Source organism: Barbus barbus (assembly GCF_936440315.1).
Source record: "Barbus barbus genome assembly, chromosome: 42".
NCBI classification, from domain to species: domain Eukaryota; kingdom Metazoa; phylum Chordata; class Actinopteri; order Cypriniformes; family Cyprinidae; genus Barbus; species Barbus barbus.
Genome location: NC_136720.1, coordinates 20,064,744 through 20,091,874, shown reverse-complemented (window position 1 = coordinate 20,091,874; position 27,131 = coordinate 20,064,744). Strand labels below are relative to the sequence as shown.

Genomic DNA, 27,131 nt, shown 5'->3' with positions numbered 1-27,131 from the left:
TTTCTGCCTTATAGTACTAAAATCTTGGGAAATTCCTGACTTATTTTTCTGATGTTTATCTTGTTTAACAAATATCACCCGCTGTTTTTTCTCCTGCCGAATGCTGTAATAATAGACATGTACTCTTAAAAATTACACCTACTAGACTGTATTATCTTGGTTTTCTTAGTTTACAAGGAAAAGTTGAACATCCTTGAACATTTACATGCAATGGCTTGAGTTCAGATGATGTGATACTTGATACCAGGGAGTGATACTTGTCACTTTGTTTGGACTCGAACGCTCCTTTAGTCAGAATTTTTAAACAAAAGACAGTTGGCTAACCATTTTTTTGTCAGAAAAGGCTGAATCGGCTCTGATGTGCATCAGAGTTAACCAGTTTGGCCCAGTTGCTCAGTTTCCTGTTTTTGAAATATGAGTTGATGTTATGCATATTTCTGCATCTGCCCATATAGAACAATAAGAGTCCATATTTCATCTATGTTTCTGTGTTTTATTCACAGCTCGACGTAATCATTGCAGACCTGGACGGAGGGACGGTCACCATTCCTGAGTGTGTCCATATATCCTTGCTGCCCGAGCCACTTCTTCATCACACACAGACCGCCATCTCAATGGTAATCGACCCATTTTACCCGTTTGGTGGATGTGTGCCAGTCACGGGTTGAGTAATCACTTGCAAAGTAAAAAATGTCATAATAGACTTTAAGTTAATTTGACAAACCGCAGCACAGAAGTGTCGTAGGTTTAATGGATGGATTGAGGCTATAAAAATACATGAAATAAATATTTATCATAATGAGGCTTTGTCCCAGCAGTAGTTAAATGATTCTCGGCAAACATTACTCAACCACACATACTTCCTTGTTTAAGTTTTACCCGTTGTACTGTGAGTAAGATTATAGTGCTGATAGTGATTTTACAGGCAGCTTTATAGTGGTTTTAAGTAGTTGCAATCATAGGGCAATATTCTATAAAAAAACAAATAGAAATTCTTGAGAATCCATAAAACATTTGACTACTATTTTCTCAAGCAATATAATGACATTTAAAGGCATTTTATCCTTGGGATCTAAATTTAGAAAGGTGTAAATTCTTACACATTGTCCTAATTTAGGATAACATGATAAGGTTTTTGCATAGAGATGCAAACTGGTTATCCACTGAAGGCAGTTAATATTTTATTTATTTATTTTTGTTAATTAATTTATTTTTTTAAATATACTAATACCAAATTTTTCCCCCTTAAATTCTCAAAAAAACACAAAAAAATCAGTACAACAAAAAAAAAACTTACGATATGATGATAATATTTTGTGCATCCCTAATTAGTGCTAGATTTTTATCTTTATTGTTTATTAAATCATACATTTTATTTATTTTGTAATTTACTGATTCTGCTAAATTAAAAAAAAAACTTTAATATTGACTAATAACTGATATGTTCTAGCTATATTGTGCTTCCTTAATTTGATTAGTGGCCATTAACAGGATTTCTTAATTATTATTGATTATTAAATTATGTATTTATTTTATTTTTTTAAGGATACCAATAAATGAAAAAATCTTTTAATGTCAACTGATTATTGGTATAGTACTAATTAGTGTATGCCAAATTGGTAGCATTTTCTTTTTTTTATTCGATATATCAGCTGATATACTGTTGAATTGTATCTCAATTAACTCTTCACACTTTTTATTCAGGCTCAGACAAATAAACATTTCCAAGCAGGATTACCACATTTAATTCTAGTTTAATGTTAACAATTAGAAAAATTCCTTTTAAATTTTACAGTATGATGTAAGAGTCACTTTCATGCCTAGATCTTTTCTGAAAGGAAGTTGTTTTTCTTGTCAGGAAAATGACAGTGAATAGGGTTTTCCGTTCTGTGCTCATACCTAAAAGTGTCCGGTTGTCTGTCTGTGTTTGTTTAGATTAGATTTAAATCTGCGCAGACAGGTCCATGTGTGTGGCATTCACATTTTGCCCCCTGGAAACAAGCCCAGAGTCCCACAGTCACTGCTGTCTCTCTGAAAAGAACGTCTGTGGCGCCAAGGCAGACAGACCATCCCGGCTGAAGTGACAGAGGCTTTGGTTGCATATGCATGTTTGAGCGAGCAGGGCTCACATAACCGTATCCCCTCAGGGAGAGAGATGATAATCACGGCTGAGGCCATGCCTCAGTAATAAACCCATTTCATCTGTTTAATTGCCTGGAAAATGCGGGGTTTCTTCGTTTTCTCTTTCTCCTGATCCTCAGTGCTCTTTATCATAAGGTTAAAGATGCTTCTGATAGTTGTGTAGGCAACTGCCGTCTTTAGTTTATGTCCTATGCCTAATCCTTTACCTTTTCAATTAGCTAAGTGAGTTTTGTTATTAGCTCCAGCTCCAAACAGCAGCTTTCTGTAATTACAGAAGCGCTCTTGTGCACAGACGAGCCAGATTCGGATACAGGCGCGTTATAAAGACATATGTATCTTTATAACAAGTATTTTTCTGTCGTCACTGAAAGTGATTTACTGCACAAAGTGACAAGCAATCAGAACGTGTTTTAATGTTTAAATACAGTTCTGTGGAGTAGGATTTTGGGCCAGTTAGATTTGACTTTGGGATACAAATGTAGCGAAACCAAACCACCGACGAAATAAAAATGGTTTTGTGGCTTGACAGAAACTCAGAATAATAAGGAAGATGTGTGAGTTATTGTCTTGTCACGGACAAAATGAACATTGTGTTTTAAACTGTTGCGGCTCACGTTAAACTGATTTATGACTTGAGGCTTTAAATGGTGGTATTGTTAGTTGGGGTGTAAAAATGTGTGATGCACCAATTAAAATTCAGTGCATTCATTACAGAATAAAAAAATGGACTATAAAAATTATTTTAAATGGTAATAATAGTATAAAAATGAATTGAAGTCATATTGTCATCCAGACAGTTTTTTTGTTGTTAAAGGAAGTAAAACTATGACTTATGAAAAAATCCTTTGTTTTTGTTCATTTGAATAAAGCTGTAATGTAATAAAATATAAATATTACATAAAAAAACATAGAAATGTTGTCTTGCTGCTAAAGTGGCTAAAACTGAAATAAAAATAATATAAAAAAAATAAATAAATAAAAACATTAACAATATTTAAAAAATAAACATGTCAAAGCAGAAAACAAAACTGCTAAAAAAAATAAAAGTTAAAATGAAAACATTAAAATAAATAACTTAAAATATTAATAAACACTATACTAATTCATAAATAATACTAAAATAGCACTGTATCCTGATCACTAATCTACTTAAAACTCAAATGAAACATTTAGCTTTGTTTCTTCAGCATGTTTTTGAACAAAATAATCATATCGGAAGCAAATTATGACCAAAGTTCATTTCATGTGTTGAATCATCTAGAAAATAATCGATGTCGGAGCAAATATTTGAATCCATCATTATTTGTATTGTTTACCTGGGTTGTTTTCTTAGATAAGAAAATTTGTCAGTGTCACAATCAAGTAGAGTATACTGTACTGTAATCTTGGTGTATGTGTATGTTTTCTTATAAAGGTTCTCGATCCAGAGCTGGAAGTGGCTGATCATGCTTTTCCTCCATCTTCCGTTCAAACATCCACACTTAAAATTCAGGTAAAAATCTTTGTAAATCTTTTTAATCTATAAATATGCTTTTCCTCCTTCCTTGAGTAATCGCCAGCATCTGATATCACATCTAGAAATGCAATTGTTTTTTTTATTGACACTGAAACTGTTGGTGGATGTAATGGACGTGACATTGAGGCAGTGATTGTTTTACGAGAGTGTCATTGTTTTGTGTGTGCTGCAGGATAAGGAGATCCGTGCTGTCTTCCTGTGGCTGTTCGCACAGCTCTTTCACGGCTATCGATGGTGTCTGCATATAATTCGCATCCATCCTGAACCTGTCATACGCTTCCATAAGGTACTAAAGAGCCCTAAAATTAATTTCAGACACAAACGCTAAAACAAAGCCATAGACAAGCCTTTTAAAGCTTGATGTTTTCTCTCCAGGCTGCATTTTTGGGGCAGAGAACACTAGCTGAGGATGACTTCCTGATGAAGGTGCTGGATGGCATGGCCTTCGCTGGATTCGTGTCTGAGCGGGGTCCTCCGTATCGAGCCACAGACCTGTTTGACGATGTAAGTCATAGGTGTTGGATGGATATAGTTGACAGCCTATAGGAAATTGAGAAGGATGTCTTGTTTTTGTGTTTATCAAGCTTTCTGATCCTTTCTCTCTTATTTCCTTTCATCGTAGCTCATAGCTAATCAGGTGGAGCGCATTCGACAGGAGACAGGAGATTCTCACAAAGTGATGAAGCATATTAAGGAGCTGGCTGAGCATCTTTTCAAAAATGTATGTTTAATTCATGTGTCTTATTAGCTGTGTCACATGATGCGTTGACGCATCCTTTCCACATCAAAATTGGGTATTTAAAATACAAGTGCAGATCCTGGCACTTTTACTGTTATTTTTTCCCCCAACCTTTTATTTTTAACTAAAATAAAGAATATTTGCAGTTAGTGAGGCACTATATATCAGTTATAAACCAATATGAATGTTTTTTTTTTTCTTTCTGTTGTCTAACTCTCACTTAAAGGGATAGTTCACCCAAAAATGAAAATCTATCATCTTTTACTCATGTTGTACCAAATGTGTATGGCTTGCCTTGCTTGCTTCTGTGGAACAAAAAATAAAAAAGATTTTTGGTAACTAAACAGTTTCTGTTCCCATTGACTTCTATGTTATGGACAAAAAATACAGTAGAAGTCAATTGGAACTGAAACCAACCATTTAGCATTTTTTTAAATATCTACTTGTATCGATTTTTGTCATACGGGTTTGGCATGACATGAGGAAGAGTAAATAATCACCTAGTTTTTGTTTTTGTGTGGACTGTTGCTGTAATGTTAATCTTTGAAAACATTAAGGTCACACTTTATTTTAAGGTCCAATTCTCGCTATTAACAAACCATTAACTATGACTTTTGCCTCAATAAACTCCTAATTTGCTGCTTATAAATAGTTAGTAAGGTAGTTGTTAAGGTCAGGTATCGGTAGGATTAGGGATGTAGAATATGGTCATGCAGAATTGTGCTTTGTAAGTATTAACAAACAGCTCATATGTTAATAATTGGTCCCTATACTAAAGTGGTACCAGCATTAATTTAGTAGTTTAATGTAATTTTTTTTAAGCAAATATGCTTAAAAAATAGGTAGATCCATAGGTAGATCACAATGTTGTGATGTCTAAATTAATTTGAAAATGTAAAATTAAAACATTTAAAATTTTAATGTTTTGCTTTAAACTTCTATTTAGTGCTATTAATTTAAAAATATGAATGCATTTATTAAATTATATAATAGCATTATAATACAAGAAAATATATGATAATATCTGTGCATCCCGATTTTCCATAATTTTGTTTGTAATTTTGTATCTAAACACAAATTGTCTCTCCATTTTAAAGGAAAACCCATACCCAGCGGTAACTATGCGCCGAGTTCAGAGAACAGCTGAAAGCGCACAACCCCGTCTCCCACAGACCTCTTTCCCACAGCTGGACGAGGTCTCCGTGCAGCTCTTTATAGACCACGAAGCGGCAAAACTCAAAACTGCCCCACCTGTGGTTAAGGCTGAACTGAAGGGCTTGGTCCCGACAGGACCTCCACTGGGTGAGATTGCAATTCTGATGAATAGGACCCTATGATTTCCATAATGTGAAAAAATATGGATGGAATTTACTGTAAAATGTGGAATGTCATGGAATTTGCCAAATTTTAGATAAATTAAAAGTAGGTCAGTACAATTAAATCAATGCGATATAGACTAGTGTCTGTGAATATTAGGGCGCAAAAATACTATATATATATATATTAATCCTGTATGTTCTGTGTGTCTCTTTGTGAAGTGAAGTGTGGCCAAGTATGGTGACCCATAGCCAGAATTTGTGCTCTGCATTTAACCCATCCAAGTGCACATACACACCATGAACACACACCCAGAGCAGTGTGCAGCCATATTGCTGCGGTATATGATATGAGCATAGTTTTACTCAAATGAAACGGTCAAATGCTCATGAAGTGAGTAGTTCTGGATATGTTGTTCTGTATTTACGTCCTTGTTTAGTGAGGCGGCAGACATTAATATCACCGCAAGCCTCACGCGCGCATCTGTATGAGTACCAAACAAAACCGCGCATCTGCGCCACAGGCAGAAGTCATATTTAAATCGTTTTAAGGAAAGGTTGGGAGGGCGGCCCGCCCTCCCAAAGATAATGGCAGGGGAAACACTGTCATATCATATAAACAGAGAAACTTAAAGGTCTTCACAACAAGCCATCATAATAAAAGTTTGGTTTAACTTGAAGAAACTGTGACAGAAATATATTACTTAATGTAATGATAGTACTACTACTAATAAAATTAAAACATTATTTTAAAGGAATATTTACCAGAATTGACTTCCCAGAAAAATGTAAACACACAACACAGGATTTGTGGAGAAAAAAAGAAAGAAAATAAGAATAAACTAGTTTTTTATAAAATCAATTATTTAGAGATGCTTTTGATTATTAAAATTTAATGAAACCATTAAAATGGAATCCAGAAAATTAATTGAAAACACAAAATTTGTTATAAAAGAAACTGAATTTGAGAAGGAAAAAAAACATTTTATAGGGCCTTAAATGTCATTTTTGTTAAACTTATAAATTGCTGTTAAATTGTGTAATTTTCATGATTACAATTAATTAGACATGCTTTTTGATTAATACAATTCTAGACAGAGTCTAGAAAATTTTAAATGGAGGGGAAAAAACAGAATCCAGAAAAATTATATATTTTTTGAAAAAATGGAATTTGGGGGAAAAAACAACAACCTTTCCTAGGGCCTTAGATGCAGCAAACATCACCTCCTGTGCTCAAATATAACATTCAAATAAACTTGTCATACTCTAACTGATGTGTGCACACCTTTGTGTTGATCATGTTTTTATGCCTCTGGCTTGTTTCTAGGTGACATAGTAGACAGGAACGGGAATGTTCTGGCCAATAGTGCCAGGAGGTTAGAGGTGGTCAGGAACTGCATCACATACATTTTTGACAACAAGATGCTGGAAGCCAAGAAGGTACACGCCTCTTATTAATGCTTTTCTGTTAAACATAACCCATATTTATAGTGTCTGTTCCTGCTAAAGCATTTATGATCTCAAATGAGTTTATTTTTGTGTATATGGGTGTGTTAACTTGTTTGTGTGTCTGCAGTTAATGCCGGCAGTGTTACGGGCTCTGAAAGGTCGGGCGGCACGCATCTGTCTGACCCAGGAGCTCAACCTGCACGTGCTGCAGAACAGGGCTGTTCTAGACGACCAACAGTTTGACTACATCGTCCGCATGATGAACTGCACCCTGCAGGTAAAACACAGGAGTGTCTTTTTCAAGCAATCAGATACAGAGTGTTTATGAGAATGTGCTGCAATAAGGAAGTGGAAAATATGATGATTTGGTTTAGTTTATGATTGCTGTTGATTATGTTATCATCATATACCTCCATAAATAGTGTTATTCAAATGTTTTGGTGTCTTTGTATAAAATACGCTTCTATTTTTATTTTCAGGATTGCTCACATATGGATGAACATGGTATTGCTGCTGCCCTGCTGCCATTGGTCACCGCCTTCTGTCGGGTGAGTGAAGATGTTAATGAGTATTTGTAGGTGTACTATTTCTCTCTCTCTCTCTCTCTCTCTCTCTCTCTCTCTCTCTATAGCTATCTATGGCTATCTATAGCTATCTATCAAATAATTAAATAAGCGTACATGACATATTTATTTGAATTGAACTTATTTAAACTCCACTTAGATTAAAGATAAACACCAACCCCAATACTGCAAAATAATATTTATATATTTTTATATATATAAATATTATTTTGCAGTATTGGGGTTGGTGTTTATCTTTAATCTAAGTGGAGTTTAAATAAGTTCAATTCAAATAAATATTTCATGTACGCTTATTTAATTATTTGATAGATAGCTAGCTATATCTAATAACTAGGATAATGCACCCAGCTTATTTTGTGGCAATGAATAACTAGGTGGACATATTTTACTGATTTGAGAAGTTCAATAATGATGATTGATTGCATGTCTCTTGTAATAAAGTACTGGATAAAGGGTGGATTTTTCTCTTGAGTTCAGCGTGTGAATTTCCAGCATCTTGTTTTTGTCACAGAAACTGGGTGGAGGCATCACTCAATTCGCCTACAGCTGCGTTCAGGAGCACATGGTGTGGACGAACATGCAGTTCTGGGAGGCCATGTTTTACAGCGATGTTCAGAAACACATCCGGGCCCTGTACCTGGAGAATGGCGAGGAGGGAGACACATCCGGCCCTGTAAGTTATTTTATTTGAAGCATATTAGAAAGATTTCTGAAGTATCACGTGACACTGAAGACTGGAGTAATGATGCTGAAAATTCAGCTTTGATCACAGGAATAAATTGCATTCTAAAGTATATTAAAATAGAAAAGTTATTTTAAGTGAAATAATATTTCACTATGTATTTTTGATCGAATACACGCAGCTTTCATGAGCATAACATATTTCAAAAATATCTTACCAGCCCCAAACTTTTGAACTTAAGTGTATGTTCTTTGTTTTATAAAAAAAAAAAAATGATACAAAAATGGATGTATAAAAGATTAAAAAAAATTTACTGTTACACTTTGCAATTGACCTTTGACCTCTGCCTCTTTCAGGACGGGGATGGCGTTGGGGGTCAGAAGCAGCTGATTGCACTGGAGTTGGCGTCTGAGCAGAGTCGTCTGTGGCCCACACTGAGCAAAGAGCAGCAGCAGGAGCGCGTTCAGAAGGAAGAGAGCACGGTTTTCAGTCAGGCCATCCACTATGCCAACCGCATGAGTTACCTGCTGCTGCCACTCGACACCAGCAAGAACCGCCTGCTCCGCAACACCGGCCTGGGAGACGTGGAGAGCGTCAGCAACAGCTATGTCACCAGCAGGTGTGTGCTGCTGTGCGTAGGCACAAAAACACATGGTTTGATCAAATAAAATACAATGCAATACAATGCAATAAAATGCTATAAAAAGTAAAATATAAAAAAAATTTACCACTAATTTAGTTTTTTGTTCGTTCAGTATTGCGGGCAGCATGGCAGAAAGCTACGACACAGAGAGCGGCTTTGAGGATGCTGAGAGCTCGGATGTTGCGAACTCTGTCATTCGGTTCATCAACCGCTTTGTTGACAAAGTGTGCAACGAGACTGGCGTGACCAACGAACACCTAAAGGCCCTTCACGCAATGATACCAGGTACAATTCTAGAGATTTAACCTCACATTGAAGCCATCAGAGTGTGTATGCATATTACAAAATTTGTCTTTTAATTCTAATGTTAGTATGCTTTGGTGTTTGTCCTTTAGATATCGTTCAGATGCACATCGAGACATTGGACGCAGTTCACAGGGAGAGCAAACGACTGCCGCCCATCCAAAAGGTAACCAACTCATTGTTTTATGTTCCGCTGGGCAGGAAATGCAGTGTAGAAAACCAAGCAGATCCACTCTCATCCCCACTTCAGCCCCTCCACCCATGAGTAAGAGTACCTCGGCAGGTACGTTTGCGTGAACACACTGCCTCACTGACCGTGGCCTGAGTGATGCATGCTGGTCTTATTGGCCTGCTGTTTTGAGCACACTTTAGTCTGACATTCTGCTGTGCTTTCCTTTAACAAAAAAGATTTGATTTTATCAAGAATGATTTTATGAATTCATTTCATTTAATTATTTGCTTATTTATTTACCGTCATTGTATAGAAAAGAACACCTGCTAAATAAACTACTTTTGTTTTCCATGGAAGAAAGGAAGTCTAATGGGTTTGGAACAACATGAGCAAATTTACTCATCTTGAACTACTCATTTAAGCATAATGGCAGAACAGTGCAGTGAAGTGTGATAAAGACCTTGCCGTGTTTTTTGACTCTATTTTCACTCTACTGAGTTCTAAACAAAAGTACTCTGTGCTGGAGAAGCAGTCATGCATCTTTCATTACTCAATACCTAGCAACCAGTGCTGTCACAGGATGCCAGCATTGAACACTTTCCCAAGAAATCAAACAAGAGAGTGTGAATGGAGCCCACCTGCTGTACAGCGCTAGTCAGATGGACTCAAGATCACTTCCCATTACAAGAACACATTTCTCTGGAAGACAGTAGATGCTCGTGAGCACTGAATGTGATGAAACATGCTCTTGCATTAGCATTTAGAGAGTGTTTGGGTCTAGATGGAGAAATTGGCTTCGCTTCACTGTTTTTTTTACTTGTATTGCATTTGTTTATTTGGGAAAAATACTCAGTGGCATAAACATAGGCTGTGAAAATGTTGCTTCTGGCATTTCTGGACATATGAAATTAAATTTCGAAGAACTGTGGGACCGAATGTTTTACATCCAAATTATAAATGCACTTATCAAAGTATCCCAGTCAACATGAAATTGAAATTAACCCTGTTTCCTTTGTAATGCATGTAAACTGTCTTATTGTGCATGATTCATCAGGGCTCGTTATGTAAAATATTTGTCTTTTGTAATCTTTCATCCAAATATTACATACTGTTTTGTTAATGAAGTCTTTCTAAAATATTGTAATTTAAAAATTATTTGTTATTAATAATAAATAAAAATTTAATTTAAGTAAAAAAAAATTCTATATAAAATTGTAATTAGATAAAAAAAAATGGTAATTTACATTTTACAAAATTTAATTCAGGTAATTTATTAAAAAAGGTAATTTAATAAAAAAAAAAATAGGACATTTGATAAAAAAAAAAAAAAAAAGTAATTGAAGTTGAAGTAATTTGGCAGTTTTTGTTAATATATTTGACAATAATAGGTAGTGATAATAATTTGATAACGAAGAATTACTTTTGTGATCTCTTATGTAACACCCACATCTGATCTGTTCCCAGTGGATAACATCAGTCACAGTTGATAGAATATCCAGTTTTACTCTGAAATAAATCACGTTACAAATTCAGTTTCATGTTGACCTGAAGATTTCTGATGAATTTGGTTCATTAGGCTAAAAGTGTGTTTATATGCTCAAGAAATGTCAAAGTGACAGAGGAAATTGCACCTTTGCTGTGTGTTTTTGTGATATGATTGATCAATTTCCTCCAGTTCTTGATCTCTTGAAGCATTCTGCATGTTTGCAATTAAGTGTGGTATGAATTTCATATTTGAGCAACAATGATATATATTGACTTTGCTTTCCCTGTATCTCTGTTTCCTCTTTATTTTTCTCTTTCTTTCTCTCTGACTCCAGCCCAAGCTTTTGAGACCAACGCTGCTCCCTGGTGAGGAGTTCGTGATGGACGGCATGCGGGTGCACCTTATAGCAGACGGCCGAGAGGAAGCCACCGGCACTATGGGTGGGCCGCCCCTGCTGCCCGCCGAGGGAGCCATCTTCCTTTCTAACTACCGCCTCATATTCAAGGGAACGCCTACTGACCCTTTAGGTACACTCCTATTGGTCAAAAGTCATGCTTTTTGCTGGGGTTGATTTATGTAGTTAGTTTAGAGCAGCTCACTTTGGTGGAGTCTCTGCAGTCGTGCTGTTGGGACGCTGGTGGTCATGAATTATAGAAATTTCCTGCTTGTCTGAAGCAGTTTTCTCACTAACTTGTGCTCACGCTGTGAAATTGAAAATGAAAATCAATGTGCCTGTTACACAAAAAGCCTTTTTGTAGGTGCATTCAATTTTGCCGTACGTGTTTGTATTGTGCAGTTGGAGAGCAAGTGGTCACCCGGTCCTTCCCCATCGCTTCCCTCACGAAAGAGAAGCGGATCTCTGTTAATCTTCCCATGGATCAGTTAATCCAGGAGGGTCTCCAGCTGCGTTCCTGCACCTTTCAGGTATTGGGTATCACCTGACCTTTCTGTTTCCTGTTTCTCTATAACTCATAATGCATTAAGTGCACAAAAAATCCTATCTATTCAGTTATTTCAGGTTAATATTATATATTATAATTCTATTATTTTATTATAATTTTATATAGATTTATAATTAAAAAAATTTAATTAATTAATTTCATTCTTTGTTTTTATATTTTTTTTTATTAATATTTAGGATTGTTTGGATGCCAAAGAAATGCAAATAAAATTAATGCAAATATTGTATTTTGTATATTTGTTGTTTAGACGCATTGAACATTGATCAAGCCTTTACTCTTTACCAATTATTTATTTTTTTCCTCTTGTAGCTGATGAAGATCGCCTTTGATGAGGAGGTGGCGTCAGATCTTGCGGAGGTGTTCAGGAAGCACATGCATAAGCTCAGATACCCTCAGCACGTCCAGGGTACGTTTGCCTTCACCGTGGGTCAGTCTGCAAAGCTGGCGGTGGAGCACAAGACCAAGGACAAGAATCAGTCACTAAAGTAAGAACTCAATGGATGCTGACCTTCCTCTTTAAATGTGTTTGTCAAGAGTTTGTGTGACATGGCTCCCAGTAGACCATTTCTGTTTTTCCACCCTTTTTCTGTCCCACACACACATGCAATTTCTTTCCCGATCCAGCCTCTACCTGTTTGGGTCATGTGTCCCAGTAGCACTGGTTAAAAACCAAGAGAAAGGGGAAAGAAATAGTGTGTGGTGGTGCTGACAAGCAGTAAATTATTCAGCAGTGGAAATTGCAAAGGCTCCTGCGTCAAGATCCTGCATTAGCAGTAAATGGGTGTCATGGCAAACTCAGATGTGGTTCTGTTTTTACGCCGTTCTTGAAGGCAGGACCAATCATCTTCAAAGGCTTTTAACATTTTTAAAAAATACACCATGACAACAGCTCAGACATGTTATGCATTTAAATGGCGAGTCTTACCTCTAGACTTGCAAAGTGCTTGATACTTACACAATATATATATATATAATATAGTGCTGTCAGTCGATTAAAAAAAAAAAAATTAATTGCATGTTTTTTCTGAAATTAATCACGATTAATCCCACCTAACAGTAAGCTTATTAAATATAATTTTATATTGCAATGATTTCACATTTAATCTTCAAATTAATGCAGAAACATCAAAGATAGTATATTTTTAATATTTGTTTAATGGCATCCTTTTTTATATCACTGAAGGCCAATATCACTGATACCAATACTACTGATGCCTCTATAAAATTATTTTTTTCCTAATATTTAACCATTGACTATTGCCATTCAACTTTACAGTATAATTGAGAGCTATCAATTTTAATATTTATTAGACTTTAATAAAATAACTTCCAATTTAAGTGAACTTCACATAAACTTCACATAAACCCATTATAACCAATGTCATATTTAGCTACCTGTGCCCCTCAGCAAGTAGGAAATATACAGAAATTGAATAAAGTTATCAAACACTAAATTCTAAATTAAGTATACATGAATCCTTAAAGCTATAAAAGTTATTGATTTCCTCTTTTCTTTTTTTTGTTGTTTGATGAACAGACATCGCAGCAGCTGGGTTAATAGGTTATTTTGGGTGCTGTTTCTTTAAGAGCTGCCGCTGCTGAACATGACACGGATCTGACACGCATCTTGTTAACGGCGTTAAATAATTTTTATGCGTTAAACTGAAAAAAATTATCGCCTGCGTTAACGCACTAATTTTAATAAAAATTGTATTTTAAAATATTTTATATTTTTATATTTAAAGAAATATGCATGTCTTAAATATAACATAAATCTGATTTTTCAAGTGATTAAAATGTTTGAGCCGCTGTTTCTTCTAGAACGCTGTCTAAAAACTTTGTTAAAACCGCAAAGAGGACCATTGGGCGTCAGTATGTAACCCGGAAGAAGTATTCGCCACCAACCTGGGAAAACCGTAGCAGTTTTCAGTCAGAGATGGATGAAGATGAGATCTCTGGTAAGAAAAGCACAAACACACATTTCCAACTGATAGACTGATGTTTGCAATGGCTGATATGTGATAATGCAACTTCTCTGACTGAGCAGTGTCTGAAGAGCCGGACCAGAGTTCGCTCACGCTCTCCTCCACCATCCGCTCGTCAGACCGGCAGACCATGAGTAATGTGGTCGAGCGGGCCTGCTGTCGGGACTACCAGCGGCTAGGACTGGGAACGCTCAGCAACAGCCTGACCCGCTCCAAAAACGAGCCCTTCCGGATCTCAACTGTCAACCGGATGTACACGGTCTGCCGAAGGTGAGTTCCAGAATTCTTAGAAACAAAAGTTCAGTCACTGCTGAACCATACCGTTAGCATAGCAATTATACCTAAATCTCATTGTCTGTCTGATTGTGTTTTTCAGTTATCCAGGGTTATTGATCGTGCCTCAGACCATCCCCGATTCCACCATCCAGCGCATCTGCCGCTGCTACCGGCAGAACCGCTTCCCTGTGGTGTGCTGGAGGAACTCACGCACCAAAGCTGTGCTGCTGCGCTCGGCCGGCCTGCATGCTAAAGGCGTTGTGGGCTTCTTCAAATCACCCAATGCGCCCACTGCAGGTCAGAGCCAGATGCAAAAAAAAAAAGAGATTGAAGCAGATATTCTCTTATATTTATAATTGTATATAATTATATATTTAAAGTTATTATATAAATATCCAATATATATTATATTTTTAAATATTTAAATGTAGAAATAAGTGTTATTTTAATGTGTGTGTGTGTGTGTGTGCATATATATATATATATATATATATATATATATATATATATATATATATATATATATATATATATATATATATATATATATACATACATACACACACATATATACATACATACACACACACACAATTATAGTATTTATTAATACTTTGAATTGGATTTGTTTTGTTTTATTTTTTAATATAATATATAAATGTTTATTATAATATATTTTATTGTAATTATGAATAATGATTTATAATATTTTTCAGTTTATTTTAATTTTAGTTTACGTTTTAGTAATTGTGTAATGTGCTTTTTGCATTTTTTAACATTTATATTATTTAGCTTTATTTTTATTTTGCTTTGCTTTTTTATTTATTTTAGTTGTGCAACTTAAAGTTTTTCACCTAATATTTTATTTAATATTTTAGCATTATTTTAATTAGCAATAACTATTTTTATAATTTTAGTTAACAATAACAACACTGGTAAATATATCTATTTATTATATCCGTCCATGATTTTTGCAGACACTTTCATACATTTTATCAGTTGATGAATTCCATGAAATTGAAAGCATGACCAATGGTTCCCTCAAATTTGTATTATTGCTGAGCAAAGCCTTTCTCTATTGGGCGGACATTTCGGCCACCTGAGCAAAAACATTCTTTATACCATACCTGTTTTGTACCATAATATTGTGAAATATTATTGCAATTTAAAACCAAATTTTTCCATTTTAATATACTTTTTAAAATTTCTATGAAGCAAATCAATTTTCAGCATCAGTGTCATATGATCCTTCGGAAATCATTCTAATATGCTGATTTATAATCAATGTTGGAAACATTTGTGCTGCTTAATATATGATATGAGCCGGCATCGTGATCCCCACCCCCCCCTCCCGCAATCCGCCGCACCACAATTCCTGTTCGGAAAGAAAATTAAGTGTACAATGGAACCCCAAAAGAGAATAAATAACCTACAAGATGGGAGGATAAAAAAATTATTTCAATACTTTCTCTCGCAATTATATCGTTGGGTAATTATACTGTAAATAAATTGGGGAGCCGCTATTAATATGAAGGGCATTGAAACGGCTTTCGATTGCGCACTTTCATTTTACTTTAACTTTCTGGATTCACAATTACACGGACTCTATAATACGGAGCGGCAGTACTTACCACACATTTTACAAGATTAATGTTTGTCAGTGGTGCTCAGGATCTGCAAATCATTCGCCATCGTCCTTTCAGTCATCTCTCCTTACTTTGTGTATGTGGTAAGTGAACTTTCATGTAGGCTATTGTAATGTTACCGCTAACAGCCTACCGCTATCAAGCGGCTAACAATGTCCCTTTAGTGGCTCCGTAGAACACGTTATTTGTTTTCCATGCCTTTCTGAATACGGATTCATGCTTCGGGCACACCCCTAACCCCGCCCCCCGATGGTATCGTCCATCACGATGTTTCACTATAGACATCGCCCAACCCTAGCGCACATCATTCTCTTTTTATGAAACGGTTAACCGCATTCACCCGTTCTAACTCTATTACAATATCAACTCTATAGGGGTTTACACGAGCATTGCAATTCATTCGCTTTTACTAGAATTTAATCAAATTGGCTTTCTCAACTCATTTTTGCATGTGCGCGACACATTATTTCTTCTGCGCAGCTGTGAGCCCGCGTAGCTTAGAGGGAACATTGGCCATGTCCTTTGTGGTGTTCGTACTGTGCTGTGCTCTTTGATCTCTACTATTAAGCCCAGTTCTCTAACCACTAGGCCACATAAAGCAGATTAGAACAGGGAGAGATCAACCAGAGTATATTTATGGTATAAAACTAAAAGTAAACGTGTGTGTTTGGTTTCAGGTCCGTCGCAGGCCGACTCCACCAGCCTGGAGCAAGAGAAGTATCTGCAGGCCATCATCAGCTCCATGCCCTCATACAGCGAGGCCAGCGGGAGGAACACGCTCAGTGGCTTCACCTCCTCACACATGAGCACCTCAGGTTAGGGTTAAACCTTTAACCCTGACCTTACTTAACACTAACCATACTAATCCTCCCAGAAAATGTCAATTAGATATACCTTAACAATTCACTTGTGATATTCACCCCCTAATGTGTTATGTGCGTGTCATTTTTGGGCCTCAGACTCATCAGACAAGCTGAGGCAGCCTAAAATAGGAGCTTTAATGAAACAAGTCATGGGGACAAAAGAGGACGTGCCAGGAACCTTCAGTCGAGGAGGTGAGAGTGTGTTTTTAAGATCCTCACAACTTAACCCGCCATCCATTACTCTGTTCCCAACCATTTATTAAGTTCTTTATTCAACTATAATTTTTGACATCCAATCTCATATGGCAGAGGAAGTCATTGTGTGCATTTTTTTTTTGCATTGGCTTATTATTGGTTGCCCGATTTTGTTTGCTGATAGTAATGGGCATTTTTATGTCATCTGACCTTAGCGCTGGGTCAGAGGGCAAGGGTCATCTCCCTCTCTCAGCCTAGAGTTTCTGTCAAGGCCCGCAACTCACCTAGAGGTACAGTAGGCCCGCCCCTGCTCTCAAATCTAACCAATCAAATCTCTCGACAACGACGCCAGCGAGTTTGAGCACTAAGTGTCCATGTAATGCTGTCATCCTCTTTACCTGTGCTAACTAATCATTGACCACCATGTCTGTTTGATTTGTATTGTGTGTGAGGATGTGATACGCATCCCATTGCATGTGATCCACCAAATTGACATTGTCTTATTTGTCTGGTGTTTGTAGAAATCACATTCTCTATGCCAGTCCCCAAATAAACATGCAAATTCACACACAAATGATTCCACAAAGCAGAATTAATTGCTCGTTCTACATCAGTGAATGATTTTCATTGTTCTTTGTGTTTCCCAGGAAAATGGGGCAGTATTCGTGGTAGTGGGCGGCTCAGCACGTATAACCCTGATGTGGGGAACAGGCTGGCTGGGAAAGAGTCCCCCCAGGCTAATGGAGGCCCAACCGAGACCTATTTCCTTCGCCAACAGAAAGCGTACCTCTACATCATCGGAGACAAGTCCCAGCTAAAGGTTATTAGCTTAAATACTTAAACTTTCATAAGAAATTGGCAACTTATGGCAACTTGAATTGCAATATTAGTTGATTTTCGAGACCTGTTACCAGAACGATCACGCGATTAATTTCTAAATTTTAAGATCTAATGAGATAATAGTGACGATGATCATTTTATTTAAATCAATCAAAGCTAAGCCCTCAGTCTTCTTGTTGTGGTCAGGGTGGAAAGCAGGACTCCTTCCAGCAGTGGGAGGTGGTGCCTATCGAGGTCTTTGATGTACGGCAGGTGAAGAATAGTTTCAAGAAGCTGATGAAAGCCTGTGTGCCTTCCGCACCCAACACTGAACCAAACACAAACATGACCTTTCACCGCTGCCTGGAGGAATCGGAGTGGATGAATCTGGTACCTTACCCCTTTTCCCCTTTTATTTGGTTTAATTTAACACTTAAAAATACAGTGTATTGGTCAGTTGGTTCTACAATTTTTGATGTTCTTGATGTTTGTGTCCCATAGCTTCACAAGGTTCTACAGGTGTCCGTTCTTGTTGTGGAACTCCTGGACTCTGGTTCCTCCGTCATGATTAGTTTGGAAGACGGCTGGGATGTCACAACACAGGTAGGACAAACACCTAAACATGCATGAGCTGTGTCTGCCATCAATTTTGTTTGTCCATGTCTGCATTAATGCTGTGTTGGATGTAGGTGGTGTCCCTGGTGCAACTTCTATCGGATCCATACTACCGAACGATTGATGGTTTCAGGCTGCTTGTGGAAAAAGAGTGGTTGTCGTTCGGTCATCGATTCAGCCACCGTGGAGCGCAGACGCTAACCAGCCAGAGCAGCGGATTCACACCTGTCTTCCTACAGTTCCTCGACTGTGTGCACCAGGTATGTGTACTGGCTGTCCGGTATAGGTTTTCCAGTGGATGGCAATTTTTATATATTGGATATTTGCTGGTTGGGAAATCACTAAAACTTTCAGAAAATGTACATGCACATTAATTTGTGATGTATCTACATATTTTTTTTTTTTTTTTTTTTTTACTCTTTTATGTTTCACCATTTTCGTTATGCACTCCAATGCGCATGGCATTATTGCATGATGGATGTTTTGTTTGTTTACTTGTATTCTTTATTCAGTTTTCCAGTGGAGCTGTTTAAATCTATTTCTGGAAAGTTCTTATCTTGTCCATCGTAAAACTGACGTCTGCTGTTTTGTTGGGTGTTGATAAGGAGCAATCACTACTTTCTTAGAAGGTCTTGTCCAAAGAATAGGGAAAAAGAATAAACCTTATATGATTGGTGATAGTATGAGCAGGTACAGAAAGGCAGCTTGTGAATTAGGGCTGCACGATATATTGTTTCAGCATCGATATCGTGATGTGCACATCTGTGATAGTCACATCGCAGGATGTGCGATTTTTAGTATACTGATCGTTATATTTATACTGATCGTTTTTGCTACAGCTGTCGCGCTGCGCCGCCCCATGCCCTTCTGTCTACACTGGACACGACAAAGCGACTGTTGCAAATCCTTTGAACTTTGTGTCAGTACGTCATAAAAAGAATGAGGGATTTATTCTCGGGGATTTGCCGTGTCGTGCCGCATCCAGTGTAGACAGCATCACTGATTATAATGGGTTCTATAGTATTTTGCCACGCCACTCGTGTCCTGTGTAGACACGGTGAGCCACGTAGATGCAGGTGAAAACTGAATTCCGTTCACTTCCGCATCCATTTGTCCCTGAAATGACACGTACGTGCGAAACTGTCAAAATGCATGTCTCTGCAAGTATGCTTGTAAACACAGTTGCTTATGGCTTAGCTGAAGGTAAACAATTGATAAAGAAAATGGATAGTATAGGATCACAACAGTTTAATGTTCCTAAGGCTTTCTGTGTCATGAATGTTAATCAAACAACAAAACACATTGAGAAAAATCACTTTTGTAGCTTTAACACAGATTTATTAGATATAATTTATACAGTGAAGACTATGCAGTGTTATCTTACATTTGATTATTCAACCAGTATACCTGAATACTTTTTAGACTTACCAGAAAAATATAAAGCACTGTTTATTTATTTCATATCTTTGTTAGATTATATTTATCTGTTTGTAATTTGTTTATTTTTCTATGCTGATTCACTCACCTACAAAATCACCCCAATAATTTATTTATTTATTTTTTTTCCAAATAGAATTTTTCAAGTCATCTGGTGTTTTGTTTTTTTTCATATCGCAATATATATAGCAGAAATACAAAATATCGCAATGTGAGTTTTTTTCCAGTATCGTCCAGCCAAATCATGAATACATACACATACTTGTCCCAACTTCCTGCTTTGTCACTCTAAACAGACCACACCTTCACAGATGAGATACCTTACTATAACTCAGCCGGATTGCACAAAATTTATCTGACTAATTTACCCTGAAGATAAGTAATGACTTTCTTTTTGAGAATGAGATTGCATAATAGTGGGATTTCGGAACAGTGAATCTGGATTTGACAAGAAATCAAAGAAAATTATCTCTTGCACAATGAACTCGATCACACTTCTAGAAATCCAGGAGAGCTTTTTTCTCATCCCATGTCCTTCTCACTGATAAGGCAATTTGGAAGAAGAAAACTTGCCCTCTCTGTTCCTTTGAATTGTCTTTTTCCTAAACACTAGGGCTCCACTTTACTATATAGGTGTCCCACAAGGTTCAGTCTCAGGCCCAGCTCTTTTTTCATGTATACTGTATGGAAGTATTCTGTATTCTGCAGGCATTTTGCTCATTTTGTTTCAACGTTCTTAGTTTATAATTGTCTTTTGTTCCTTCCTTTTCTAGTAGAAGGCAATATGGAAAAAGAAAACTTGCCCACTGTATTCTCTGTACCTTTAAAATTGCTTTTATCTCACCACTGTGACTCTACTGTTTGTAAATACCTTCATAAATACTGTTCTGATTGATCAAAATTCATAGTAATGATTTGCAGATTAACTGCTTAGGTGTCCCACAAGGTTCAGTCTTGGGCCTGTTTTTTTGTCATATATACTCTTTTATATAGATCTGTCTTGTGGTGTTGGACATCACTACAAATAATCTAGTTACAATTACAATTTGTTTTCAGTAGTCTCATTGGTTTTCCGTGGTCTAAAATCCATGTTTAATGCTATCAGATTTAATTAATTGTTCTGCATCTTAAGATCTGATAGATGATTCTTCCCTCTGCTTATTTTCCCAACAGATCCATCTGCAGTTCCCCATGGAGTTTGAGTTCAGTCAGTACTATCTGAAGTTCCTAGCCTACCACTACGTCTCCAACCGCTTCCGCACCTTCCTGCTTGACTCAGACTATGAGCGCATAGAGCTTGGTGAGTCTAAATTGCCTACCAATAAATTAATCAGCAACTTATTAAATGCTGCATAATGTCAACTGTCAACGTGACTCTCATATGAGATTGTGATCGAATCTTCTTTGATGTTATTGTACTCTCATTGTGTAATACTGTCAAAAGTCAAGTGATATTACAGGAAGTTTCACGGTGCTTATTTATAGTATTTAATCACTGAACGCTGTTTGGCCCTATCCCAATGTATTGTCTGTGCAGGTGTCTTGTATGAGGAAAAAGGAGAGAGGAAGAACCCTCAGGTGTGCAAGTCTGTCTGGGATTACATTGACCGGCTCAACAAGAAGACCCCCATATTCTACAACTACATGTTTTCACCTGAGGAGGAGGAGGTAACTTTGTAATTTTGTTCTGACATTCTTAGTTTAGTTTGAGAACATAATTTGATACAAAATGTGACTAAATGACTCTAGTGCCCTCTGTTGGTTAGTGTGCGTAACTTTCCTTTCTTTTGCCTTGCAGGTCTTGAAGCCCTACAGTTTTATCTCCAACTTGAAGGTTTGGGACTTTTACACAGAGGAAACACTTTCTGAGGGTCCGTCATTTGACTGGGAATTAGTGCGTGGTCGGCCGGAGAAGTCACAGGAGGAAGCCGGTGATAGACAGGAGACTACGGCCCCCAAGTCCCAGCGGAGGATCGTCTGGCCTTGCTATGACAGCCTCAGTAAAATACTACCTGATGCCATCACCAAACTCTTGCAGGTGAGAAATAAAGCAGAAGTCGTAATTATAATGAAATTGTCTTCATACATGAATGCTGATGACCTTCTTAATATATATTTATTCAGGATGTGCAGAACCTGGAAACTGAGTTGGGACAACCAACGGAAAAATGGAAAGACACATGGGACAAGATTAAGACTGCCCAACGGGTTGAGTCCAGACTAGAGAGCAGGGTAAGACACGAATTACCATCTTACCTTTATCTGCAAATTACTAATGGGATGGTGTAGTAATATTTAGTTCCTCTTTCCCCAGCACTCCTTCTCCAGCTCTCTGCTCATGTCATCTAATCTGAGTCACCAGCGGCGCTCTCAGGGTGTGTATCTGCAGGAGAGTGGGGTTGGCTCCTCCATCAACTTGGCACTGGACTGTGAGGTCAGCGCCACATCCACTCCTGCAGCTGGTCGACCCAGTACCAGCACGCTCTACAGCCAGTTCCAGAGCACTGAGAGTGAGAACAGGTCTGTGAACACACTCTTCATCGGCCATCCTGGGTCTGGTCTGTTTTTGGGGCAATGACATTTTCAACTTTTTATATTATTATTAAATTTCAGGTTAAAAATTGAACTCTTTCCCCGCCAGCGTTTTAAAAAAAAAAGTTGCCAGCCACCGCCAGCATTTTTGATGATTTTCACCTAAATTTGACGGCCCTCAGAATATATTATGCTATGAATATATGAACATATTATATATCAAAATAAAGAACCGAGCCTCTGCTTTTAATTAAAAAAACTATTTTATTCTATCTTCATGTGTTCATGTTTTATCACCACTTGAATGCACATAGGATTCATCAGAATTACAACAATTTGGACAAAAAAACTGAGAAAAATGCATTTTTATCAAAGTAGTGCATTTTCAAGCAAAATACATTCAAATGTCATATTCTTTCACCTGTAAATAATTATATGAATAACTGAATTTGCATTCAATAGACAGAACAGACAGACACACACACACACACACACACATATATATATATCTATCAGAGATGGGCACTCGAGTTAGTGACTCGGACTCGAGTCGCATTTTTATAGACTTCAGACTCGACCTGAAATGACTCCAGACTCGAGGAAAAGGACTCGTGAATATTTTAAAAGCAACTCAAGTCTTTTGTCCTTAAATACTTATATAACTGATATTCAAAAGGCGGACCATATCCGCACCCCGGCATCCAATCAGACTGCGAACCGTAACAGCAGCACCATTTCAAGTGAGCGGCATGTCAAAACAGCACCGTGGATCACATAACAAGCGCTCCGGGTCGTTTATGGCAAACATCTTTCAGCCTATATCCTCTAGTATTTTTATCTAAAGCCAAACGTGCTTTATTCAAGGCCTTTCTGCTCCATACACTTTCTCTCTCTATCTTCGTGCGCGGATGACGCGGTTATTTTAACAACAACAGAAACACGGTGAGCAACAAAATTAAAGGTTACTTTCACTAAAACACAGCAGAAAAAAAAACAATGCTGCAAATAGTTATTTTTCTTACTATCTATTTATCTATCTGTAACCTATAGCTCTTGACTGTTCAAACCAGATGTGACAAGACGTTAATAATCATTAATAATAAGCATTAATAATCTGTAGACTAAGGTGTTGGGGGGGCGCGAGTGAAATTAGACAAACTTGGGGGGGCGCATGTCCTAAAAGGTTGAAAACCCCTGCGCTAGGGCTTTCATTGCCGTAATATACCTAGAACACGGATTGCCATAACTCGTCTTTGGCGGGGAAGCGTTGTCTCTTAATTGATGAGATATCTCGTCAATGGCGGGGAAGGAGTTAACATTTTATGGATGTATAATGCAAAGTGTAAAGTATATTATAAACCCCCCCCCCCCCCCCCCCCCCCCCATTTTTAAGTATTATTTAGTCTTCACTAGATGTGTGTGTGTGTGTGTGTGTGTGTATATATGTATATATATATGCACAATGTTGTTATTTACCAGTGTTGTCATTCTAAAACTATTAAATAGTAATTGGCATGATGTAATACAAAATAATATAAAATATAAATATTACATGGGGAAAAAATAAAAAAATAAATAGAAATGTTGCCTTGGCAGCTAACTGGAATAGATAAGTTTAAGTTGGAAGTATTAAAATGACTAAAATTGAAATAAAATGATCTAAAGATAAATATAAATATTTTAAAAACCACATAACAAAATTACTCAAATTTAAACTAAAATGAAAATGAAAATAATAGCTATCAGTAAATGCTGTAATCGTGCATAAATAATACTAAAATATTTTTTATTTTTTACAAATAATGCACATTTTCTTTATATATTTTAGCATATATAATTAATGTAATGTTTATATGAACTCAAAAACTTTATCTTAAAAGAGTTGCAGAATGCTCTTTACGGTAGCTTTGAATGCTTGAAGGTTAGAACATCTTTTGAATTAAAATGTAATAATTATTATTTTTTTTTTTTGATTTAGGAGCTTTGAGGGTATTTTATACAAAAGAGGCGCGTTGCTGAAACCTTGGAAACCGCGTTGGTTTGTACTGGATAAGACCAAACACCAGGTACGTACTTGCTGCACTGAAAACTTTGGTTTTGGAATCGTAATTGATTCAGAATACAAAGCTTTTAATATGTTATATATTCAAATTCATTATTTTGCAGTGTTTTTTCCTTGCAATATATGTATTCCTTTTCTCTTTTTCCTAGTTGCGATACTATGAAACAAGGCAAGATAAAGAGTGTAAGGGAGTGATTGATCTAGCTGAAGTGGAATCTGTCACTCCGGGGACGCCCACAATGGGAGCACCTAAAAACATAGATGAAAAAGCCTTCTTTGATGTAAGACCTCTATAATCCCATCAGCGCATGTTGCATTATTTGTCCATGATTCATGATTTATATTTTTCCCCTTTCTTTCAGATCAAGACGACCAAAAGAGTGTACAACTTCTGTGCCCAGGACACCACGAATGCACAGTTATGGATGGACAGTATTCAGAGTTGCCTATCTGATGCGTAAGAGGAGGAGCTTTGCAGAGAACAGAACTGTGACACTTTGTGGGGGGGCGGAGCCAGTGACAGACAGTGCTCATAGCCAATGGGCAGCGCTTCCCCAGCGTTTACAGAGAGAAGTTGGAACGAGCTTCCGAATTGGTGGTATTGAACTTTACGATGTCGCACCTCACCACATTTCAGCGTTTTTGTTTTAAAAAAACATGTCGAAAAACAAAGAAGTCCCTTAAAGACTGATATCTGTGGACTCACCCATGCTCGGCTTGTTTTAAACACACCCATACGCCCCTGGATGTTGTCCTACGCTTGTTCGAAAAGGCATGACCTGCGATTCTTCATCCCATATTGCTCAAATACTGCCAATGGCACATTTCAGCTATGCAGGGGCCCAAACAATGCCCAATAACTAGCCACAGCTCCCAAAAGAGTGACCTTTAACCCCTTCCGATCTCCTTACTGTCACTATGCCACTGCTTGGAGTCGTCCACGAAGTCTGGACTCACACATCACAAATTCTGCCTTCTCATTGGATGGTCAGGTTCTCTCACTCCGTTCTCATTGGTTGGCTTTGTCAGTGCAACGGTTCATGAAGGATTTTGTTTTCTTTTACATTATTTACATCAGAATAATATAAAAACGTTCATTCTCGTCACATTTGACCAAGCCCAAACAGTTATCAAGATGCCATTTCGAGATTCAGATTTAGCTGTTTACGAACTAAATTCTTGGGTTCTTCTTATGAAAATTAAAACCACTATTGCTATTGAGAATTTAAGGGATGTTGAAGGAAAAGGAGGGATGTGTTTTGTTATAATTTATGCACAAAAATACAATTCTTTGATTTTTAGAAGACGAAAAACGTAGACTAAAAGGGGGGAAACGGTGTGTTGATGGGGTTTATAACACCTTTGTTTCATCATGTGTCTGTTTACACCAATCAGAGGCCAGAGACTGGAGCTGCTCGTCATGACACCTGGATTCGGCATCAGTTCCTGTAACAAAAATATGCGAACTGTAAATATGCATTCTTAAGGGGTACAAACTCTCAATTGGAAATGTATTATTGGATCTGAATGAGATATCAGACCTGCCATATCTTATTTGGTGAGCTTTTTTTACACTGAAAAACTGAATCAGCCTGTCCCAAAATCAAATTCTGGGTGCCATGCGCTTCTGTTCTCCAGCCTCTGTGCCCTGGATCTGTCAGAATCAGTGTTTTAGTTAGTCTGTTACCTGTTCTGTTGAATCCTGTACATAGAGGAGTTTGTTTATATTATTCCTTTAGAGAAAGAGTCTATTTTGCTGGACTTGGTGAGGATGCATAAAAGCATCACCTGTTTATCACAGGACTACACTGTTGCAGGGTGTTTTTTTTGTTTTGTTTTTTTTATTCCAAATACAAAAACTAACACACACAAACACATGGTGTAAAATAGGGTAATACTTCAGAATTGTTGACAACGAAATTTGAATTGTAGATTTTTGTTCCAATAACTCCCTTGTATATAATACTCAAATATGTATGTTAATGGTAGTAATTTATTTAACTTTGTCTCCTGAATATGACAGTCCTCAGAGCACCACTTAACTTTTAAATTAGAAATCCAATATGTGCCATTGTTTATCTCTGTGTTAACGTGACTAACGATATATCTATTTTTGGAAACCTTCAGATGTGACCCGTAAATAAACCCTAAATTTCTTTTTCTTTTTTCTCTTTAAAATGATACTTGCTCAGTACAAGTTCACGTAATTTGAGTCCTAGGATGTCGCAGGTTTCGTAACATTTGAGCAAAATTATATCAAAAACTGCATAACATTTTTAATTATTTATTTTTCATACTTTTTTAATTCGATTTATTTCATCTGATCCAGGTTGTGTTGTCAATCATGCCATATATTTTTTAGGATTAAACCACTGTGGGGTTCATGGCCTCCTGACATTTCTGTGTGTACTGCTTTTTGTCTGTTTACTAGTGTCACTGCAAAGTTTTATGTTATTTTTAATTTTAGAACATATCTTTCATTAAAACATCAGAATGTGGGAATATGACGGTGTCGGTCAAACGAGGGGGTGAATAATTTTACTGTTTAGTGAAATTAGAAGCACAAATCATGATTTATGGTTTAATAGTATTCCAAAGAAATAAAATAACCCAAGAAATAATGTATAATTTACTAAACCGGTATGATTTTTTTCCTTAGACATTATAGGCCAAACTGATGGCCTCTTTCATTCACTTTCATTGTAAA

General features: G+C 37.0%; 1 protein-coding gene across 6 annotated transcripts in view; it reads left to right on the top strand.

Moving 5' to 3' along the window:
• The window catches only part of LOC306861520 (myotubularin-related protein 5-like), a 67,389-nt gene extending 40,334 nt beyond the window's left edge, over positions 1-27,055 (top strand). For 3 of the 6 annotated variants that reach the window (XM_079403822.1, XM_079403820.1, XM_079403819.1), the window contains 34 exons: positions 504-617; positions 3,557-3,634; positions 3,831-3,944; positions 4,034-4,162; positions 4,281-4,379; positions 5,495-5,699; positions 7,041-7,153; positions 7,290-7,439; positions 7,642-7,710; positions 8,258-8,419; positions 8,785-9,047; positions 9,184-9,356; positions 9,467-9,540; positions 11,367-11,559; positions 11,829-11,956; positions 12,304-12,479; positions 13,816-13,952; positions 14,042-14,249; positions 14,356-14,552; positions 16,579-16,716; positions 16,861-16,956; positions 17,175-17,249; positions 17,607-17,779; positions 17,986-18,168; positions 18,280-18,381; positions 18,468-18,653; positions 21,004-21,130; positions 21,368-21,498; positions 21,629-21,868; positions 21,955-22,062; positions 22,145-22,350; positions 24,341-24,428; positions 24,574-24,705; positions 24,787-27,055. In XM_079403822.1, the coding sequence (XP_079259948.1) occupies positions 504-617; positions 3,557-3,634; positions 3,831-3,944; positions 4,034-4,162; positions 4,281-4,379; positions 5,495-5,699; positions 7,041-7,153; positions 7,290-7,439; positions 7,642-7,710; positions 8,258-8,419; positions 8,785-9,047; positions 9,184-9,356; positions 9,467-9,540; positions 11,367-11,559; positions 11,829-11,956; positions 12,304-12,479; positions 13,816-13,952; positions 14,042-14,249; positions 14,356-14,552; positions 16,579-16,716; positions 16,861-16,956; positions 17,175-17,249; positions 17,607-17,779; positions 17,986-18,168; positions 18,280-18,381; positions 18,468-18,653; positions 21,004-21,130; positions 21,368-21,498; positions 21,629-21,868; positions 21,955-22,062; positions 22,145-22,350; positions 24,341-24,428; positions 24,574-24,705; positions 24,787-24,885 (4,866 nt within the window). In that variant the 3' untranslated portion in view covers positions 24,886-27,055. The remainder of the gene's footprint in view (positions 1-503; positions 618-3,556; positions 3,635-3,830; positions 3,945-4,033; positions 4,163-4,280; positions 4,380-5,494; positions 5,700-7,040; positions 7,154-7,289; positions 7,440-7,641; positions 7,711-8,257; positions 8,420-8,784; positions 9,048-9,183; positions 9,357-9,466; positions 9,541-11,366; positions 11,560-11,828; positions 11,957-12,303; positions 12,480-13,815; positions 13,953-14,041; positions 14,250-14,355; positions 14,553-16,578; positions 16,717-16,860; positions 16,957-17,174; positions 17,250-17,606; positions 17,780-17,985; positions 18,169-18,279; positions 18,382-18,467; positions 18,654-21,003; positions 21,131-21,367; positions 21,499-21,628; positions 21,869-21,954; positions 22,063-22,144; positions 22,351-24,340; positions 24,429-24,573; positions 24,706-24,786) is intronic. The other 3 variants (XM_079403824.1, XM_079403823.1, XM_079403821.1) reach the window with 1 other exon arrangement.
• The last annotated feature ends 76 nt before the right edge of the window (positions 27,056-27,131 follow it).